This window comes from Erythrolamprus reginae, chromosome 10 (assembly GCF_031021105.1).
Source record: "Erythrolamprus reginae isolate rEryReg1 chromosome 10, rEryReg1.hap1, whole genome shotgun sequence".
Lineage (NCBI taxonomy): Eukaryota > Metazoa > Chordata > Lepidosauria > Squamata > Dipsadidae > Erythrolamprus > Erythrolamprus reginae.
Window position 1 is genome coordinate 23,542,930 of NC_091959.1, and position 7,359 is coordinate 23,550,288.

General features: G+C 39.9%; 1 protein-coding gene across 1 annotated transcript in view; it reads right to left on the reverse strand.

Moving 5' to 3' along the window:
• The window catches only part of RHCG (Rh family C glycoprotein), a 30,681-nt gene extending 25,252 nt beyond the window's left edge, over positions 1-5,429 (reverse strand). Inside the window, exon 1 of the mRNA XM_070762030.1 lies at positions 5,159-5,429. Coding sequence (XP_070618131.1) covers positions 5,159-5,363 — 205 coding nt within the window. The 5' untranslated portion in view covers positions 5,364-5,429. The remainder of the gene's footprint in view (positions 1-5,158) is intronic.
• Positions 5,430-7,359: the final 1,930 nt, after the last annotated feature.

Below are 7,359 nucleotides of genomic sequence, written 5' to 3' on the forward strand. Positions count from 1 at the left end.
TGCACTTTGGATCGTCTGTTGATTTTTCAATTCTGGCTTTGACAGCATTTGTTCTAATGGCCTGTTCTTGTGCCGCCAGTATTAGTCCTTCTGTATTATTATTATTATTATTATTATTATTATTATTATTATTATTACTGTATTATTATTGGAGTTGCCACAAAGAAGAGGGAGTCAAGCTATTCTCCAAAGGCACCTGAGGTTAGGACAAGAAGCAATGGGTGGAAACTAATCAAGGAGAGAAGCAACTTAGAACCAAGGAGAAATCAATCAGTGGAACAACTTTCCTCCAGAAGTTGTAAATGCTGCAACACTGGATGTTTTAAAGAAGAGATCGGATGCCCATCTGTCTGAAGCAGTGTAGGGTTTCCTGCCTAAGCAGGGGGTTGGACTAGATGACCTCCAAGGTCCCTTCAAACTCTGTTATTCCATTCTATTTCTCCAGATTCAGGGCTTTTCCCCCACATGCACATACACCTAGTACAAACATGACTTGGGAATCTGGGTGTTTTTTTTTTTTGTCCTGCTATGTTCCCCTGATGTTATCTTTCATCTTATCCACGGTCCATGAATGTGACACAGCGTAGGCCATGCTTAGCTGAATCGGGAGAATTTTAAGCTTTTTTCTGACACCGTCAAGGACATTCTTAAGGTGTTTAAATTTGTTTAAGGTTGTCGCACGTTATTTGCAGAGAAGTCAGAGGTCTGGCAGCGGCTCAAAAGGAAGGTAATAGAAGCAAAATAGGGATCCCATTTAAATATGCTAAAGGGTTAAATAAGGTTCAGGAGGGAAGTGTTTTTAATAGGAAAGTGAACACAAGAACAAGGGGGCACAATCTGAGGTTAGTTGGGGGAAAGATCAGAAGCAACATGAGAAAATATTACAGTATTTTACTGAAAGAGTAGTAAATGCTTGGAACAGCAGACATGGTTGGTAAATTCACAGTAACTGAATTGAAACATGCCTGGGATAAACATATACATCCTAAGATAAAATACAGGAAATAGTATAAGATGGATGGATCATGATGTCTTTTTCTGCCATCAATCTTCTATGTTTCTATTCCAAAAGTGCTTCTCCAAATGGCAACTGGATTTCTGTGGTTCTCCCGCCCCCAGAAAATGTTTTCCTTCTTACCCAAGAAGCTTCTTCAGTTTTCAATTCTTCAGTTCTCAGAATTGGGAGATTAGAACTCACAGTCTCCCAGTTCCCAGATGGGTGCCTTAACCATTGCAGAATATTGAGACTCTCTGCTTATTTTGAGACCTCCAAGTTCAGAAGAAACTTCCTTTTTTAATATAAAAGATTTTTTTTTAACACATATCCAGGGTTGGGCTACTGCCTGGACAGGGGGCAGCGAAAATGGAGCTCCACCACAGAGCCCCCAATTTGCACTGAAATATGTTGAAAGAAAATGCAGGGCGTCCTGCATAAGCCACAACCACAGTGTGGTAGTAAAAATTTTGGTAGCCCTTCACTGCACATATCCATACAAATGCCAGTGCAAGCGCCTTACATACATATCACAAACAGTACCTTAATCCACATTTCTATATTCATGTTTACAGCTTTTTCTTATTAATAAATCAATGGTCTGTATTCAAATCTCATTTCCCCACTCCCGTCATACACTCTCTATTTCTCCTATCTTCCTTCCCCTCTCTCCAACCTTCCTTCCTCCTCTCACCTCTCCTCCTTTAACCTTCTCCAAAAAACTACTTCCTCCCTCTCCTTCTTAACCCTTTCTTGAGTGATTTCTACTTCAAAGGGGGGGGAAACCCTTTTTATTTGGCAGATTCTCAATATAATAGTTTTGACCAATTCCCTTGTCATTTTTCCTATTTTTAAACTGTCTTAAACACATTTGTTATTATTATTATTCTTTACTTGAATAGTGAAACATTTTACTAGTGAAATGTTTTCAAAAGGAAAAAAATAATCCAAGGAAGTCCTTTGCTATTTGGAAAAGCATTTTTGGGACAATGATGACCCAGAAAATGGAGAATCTCCATAGATATGATAGGGAGTGACAGTGGGGATAACCATTGTGATGCTAGTATAGTTTTGTGTTGAAATGGAAAAGCAGGAGGTATTCCAATTTAGCAATGGGAAAAGACAAAAGACCATTTAAAAATAATAATAATAATCAAGTTCTAAAGCTAGAATGTGAGATAACTGGACAAAGTTATCTCATACAAATCTGTAATTCTAATAAAGGCAATAGCAATAGGAATACTCATCAAATGATCTATGTGCCAAAGCCCACTGCAACAACATCACCAAAAAGACTTCAAGAGTTGTTAACCTAATTCTATGTAGCTTCTGCACCGGTAATCTCACACTATTAACCAGAGAATACAAAACTTTTGCCAGACCAATCCTTGAATACAGCTCAGCTGTCTGGAACCCACACCACATTTTGGACATAAACACTCTAGAAATTGTCCAGAGATACTTTACTAGAAGAGCCCTCCACTCCTCCACTCACAACAGAATATCCTATGCAACTAGATTACAATCCTAGGTGTAGAAAGCTTAGAACTATGTAGCCTTAAATACGACCTAAGCATAGCCCATAAAATCATCTGCTATAATGTCCTTCCTGCCTATTTCAGCTTCAACCACAGCAACACACGAGCATACAACCAATACACATTTAAAGTAAATTTGACTGCAGGAAATATACCTTTAGTAACTGAGTAGTTAATGCATGGAACTCACTACCTGACTCTGTAACCCCCAAAACTTTACCCTTAGACTATCCATTTTTGACCTCTCCCGATTCCTAAGAGGTCCGTAAGGGGCGTGCATAACTTCACCAGCGTGCTTTCCATCCCCTGTCCTAATGTTTCTCTCTAACTAGTATCATGTATATAAACTATCAATATGTTCTTGACAAAACAAATAAATAAAATAAATAATAGCCCTTAGAATTATATACCACTTCCCAGTGCTTTTGCAGCCCTCTCTAAGCAGTTTATAGAGTCAGCATATTGCTCCCAACAACCTGGGTCCTCACTTTACCCACCTCAGAAGGATGGAAGGCTGAGTCAACCTTTAAATAGTTTCGCTGCAGTCCATAAACACTTGAAGTGATTTATTTTCTCTTTAAAAAAAGATGCTCAGTCTTCCTTTCCCTATTTCAGCGTTTCTTGACCTCAGCAGGTTTAACATATGTGGACTTCAACTCTGGAATTCCCCAGACAGCATAAAATGGCTGAGGTTGGGAAACATTCTCCAATTTCCAAGCTGATCCACAATGTAAGTTGGATCACAGGAACTTTTTAAATAATAAAAGTCAGCTACATCATTAATCAATCAATTAAGACTCCTGTTCCACGCAAAGATTCCTTGGAGAAAGAGGCTGTGTTTCAGCTGTGACTTGAACATCTTGGTTCGTTTTTCTATTATTCTCTCCAGGCTAACCCTACCTAAGCACAGAAGGGATTTTTCAGATCAGGAACTTTAAGCGCTGGCATTCAGAACCTCACTCGGTAAATGAGGGAGAAACTCCAAACACACAGGCTTATCTCATCCAGATCGTGAAGAAATGCATGTTGGACGCATACATAAAACAGGAGGAAGTTTCATTAGATATCTGAAGTAGATGAAACAATCGAAACAGCAAGTGAAACAATCCACATTTTCATTTCTGGTGGAAATATACTCCTTCTAAGGATACATTGCTTCCCAAACTCTTGGAGGCATTCCCCCCACCCCAAACTTTTCAAACTGTTGCTTTTAACATGGCAAGAGAGAGAAAAATATTTATTTTAAAGATGAATGGAAATAAATGTTATTCATTATATCTGCTCCAGCTTCAAGGTACAAGCAAGCAAAGGTGAAATCAGATTAAAGCCTTTTTTTAAATTAGAACATTTTATTTATAAATATATATACAAAACACAAAACACATTTGTGTAGCAAATCTGTTTTCCATTTCTTATTGTGCTCACACAGCTATTAACATATCGGTGTTCAGTATCTAATTTCCCTTAACCTTTTGCCACCAAGAAATATCTGTTATTATCATATGTATGTACGTATGTATGTACGTATGTATGTATGTATGTATGTATGTACTGTATGCAAGCATGTATGTATGTATGTAAGTTTTCAGAGTTTTTCATGGGTACAGGTATGAAGGTCTTGGCATATTCGAGTTTCTTCCCATGTAAGTTTCAGAGATTTCTGGTGACGGGACCTCATTGAAACATCACCAGGAATCTCTGAAATTTACTCAGGAAGAAACCTGAATATGCCAATACCTTCATATATATATATGCCATTGCCAATATGCCAATACACCTTCATGTACATACATACATATATAAACTGCTCAAAAAAAATAAAGGGAACGCCTAAACAGTATAACTCCAAGTAAATCAAATTTCTGTGAAATCAAACTGTCTATTTAGGAAGCATCACTGATTGGCAATCCATTTCACATGCTGTTGTGCACATTCAACTTTGTACAGAACAAAGTATTCAATGAGAATACAGTATTTCATTCATTCAGATCTAGGATGGGTTCTTTGAGTGTTCCCTTTATTTTTTGAGCAGTATGTATGTATGTGTGTCTCTGTCACATGTTTTTGCTGAATTTGAAAATTAAGGGAGACTAGGATAGATCTATATACTATACACACACACACACACACACACACACACACACCTACATGTGTGTGTGTGTGTGTGTGTGTAACATATTTTTTGCTGTTAATGAAAAGGAAGGAAAATATATTACTAACTATATGTTTGTTACGTTTTCCTTTTCCCCCAACCAACAATAGAACTTGCCCCACAATCATAATATTCCAAACCCTCCTTATTTTTTTTAAATTCCATTGAGATTAAAGCCTTTCCTGGGGTTGCAGCCACAACATTTGGGAGCATGATCCAGGATGCTGATCAAAGGCATCCAAGGAGAAGTTGAGCAGCCGAATCAATCAAAGAAAAGTTCCTGCAAAGTCCCTATAAAGTCCACATGGCTGATTAATATATCAAACCAACCAGACTGACTACGCTACTCCACATTTATGGCATTGATCTGGAACCTTTATGATTTTCTGCCATTCGGAACTCAGCGGAGGAAAAAAAGGCATGCGGAGGAAAGGAACCCCAGGCTGCCTTGTGGCCTGGCGTGATTATACTCACAGGGGTACCTGAAGTAGAAATCATTCTCAATGTCAGAGATGTTCTTCTGCTGTTTTTCCTTCTCCCAATCAGCTATGTTCGCCTCCGGGTTGAAGCGCACGAAAACCCCAAACAGGATAATCATGGCGACCTCCCAGAGGAGGGCCACCAAAGGTAAGCGCCAGCGCATATCAGTGTTCCTCGCCATACTGCTCAGGCACACCATGGCTGTGACTTTGTTCAAGGAAGGCAGGAGGAAAGAGAAGCCACAGGAGCTTGGAAAGGAGCTTCAGAGTGCAACCTGTGTGTTCATTTTATGTAATCCAGGGAGGAGTGGGTGGGGCTCCCAGGCTGCCGGTCATCGCAGGGCAACCCAGGGAAGGCATCTGTCTCTTCGCTCTCTCGTGTGCAAGTCCAGAGAGAAGAAGCCAAGCGAGTGTCCTGGCTTTTCTTAAGAATGGATTCCAGCCAGCGGTCCGACATCACAGATGAATGGATTCTGTGTCCAGCCTGACCAGCCCTCCCTGCCTTGCCACATTCCAAGCGAAGGGGCAGGAAGATAAGGCAAGGAAAGATCTAAGGAAGACCAGGCGAACCATTTGGGGATGGTCCTGGGGGCAGATGTATGTGAATCTGTGGGGCTGACCTCAAATAATTTTGCAGAGAAAGGAGGCAGGTTTAGATCCCGTTCTTTCGGCCTCTCTATTTCATCTTTCTTGAAAGAGGAGTAAATGCTTGGAACAAACTTCCAGCAGACGTGGTTGGTAAATCCGTAGGAACTGAATTTAAACACACCTGGGGTAAACATATATCCATCCTAAGATAAAATGTAGGAAATAGTATAAGGGCAGGCTAGATGGACCAGGAGGTCTTTTTCTGCCATCAATCTTCTATGTTTCTATCCTCAGCGCCTGTCACCTGTAGAAGCAGGAGCCAAAGTAAGGAAATGCTCTACCACTCTCCTTAATACATCTGGAATCCACAGGCTGCTGCCTGCTACAGCAAATCGTCTTATTTTTAAGATTTCTATGTTTATAATAATAATAATAACAGAGTTGGAAGGGATCTTGAAGGTCTTCTAGTCCAACCCCCATTTGGGCAGGAAATCCTACACTACTTCAGACAAATGGTTGCAGCAAATCATCTTATTTCTAAGATTCCTATGTTTATAATAGTAACAACAACAACAACAGAGTTGGAAGGGACCTTGGAGGTCTTCTAGTCCAACCCTCTGCTTAGGCAGGAAACACTACTTCAGACATATAATTATCTAATATCTTCTGTAAAACTTCCAGTGTTGGAGCATTCACAACTTCTGAAGAAAAGTTGTTCCACGGATTAATAATAATAATAAATAATAATAATAATTTATTAGATTTGTATGCCGCCCCTCTCCGCAGACTCGGGGCGGCTCACAACAATAATAATAACAGAATACAATGTAACAAATCTAGTATTAAAACAAAGTATCTAAAATACATACAACACAAGCATACCATACATAAAGTCTATAAGCCTGAGGGAGATGTCTTCACTGTCAGGAAATTTCTCCTTAGTTCTAAGTTGCTTCTCTCCTTGATTAGTTTCCACTCATTGCTTATTGCCCTGCACTCAGGTGCTTTGGAGAATAGCTTGACTCCTCCTTCTTTGTGGCAGCCCCTGAGATGTTGGAAGACTGCTATCATGTCTCCCCTGGTCCTTCTTTTCATTAAACTAGCCATGCCCAGTTCTTGAAACCGTTCTTCCTATGTTTTAGCCTCCAGTCCAGTAATCACCTTTGTTGCTCTTCTCTGCACTCTTTCTAGAGTCTCAACATCCTTTTTAAATTGCTGGTAAGGATCCCAATACTGTATGTACCTCCCTAGGAAATGCTTCCTCGTATGAAAAGCTCACACCCTCTCTCTATCTTCCCCCTTTTCTCCATGATCTCTTTCTAGGTTCGCTCTATGCTGGCTGGGGAATTCTGGGAGTTGAAGTCCACACATCTTCAAACGGCCAAGGTTGAGAAACACTGCTCTAACCTATATAGCCATATGGTAACCGCAAACTGTATTATAGTCTGGATTCTGTCCTCAGCTGTTCCTGGCACGCTGAAGGTTCATTTCAGTAGAAAGCTATTGCCAATTTGCAAGTGGCTGTTGATCTTTGCCTGCTGAGGACACATTTTCTTTTTTTAAAAAAATGTTTAGTAATCTACTTCTCTGGCAAGCAGCACCATTAAT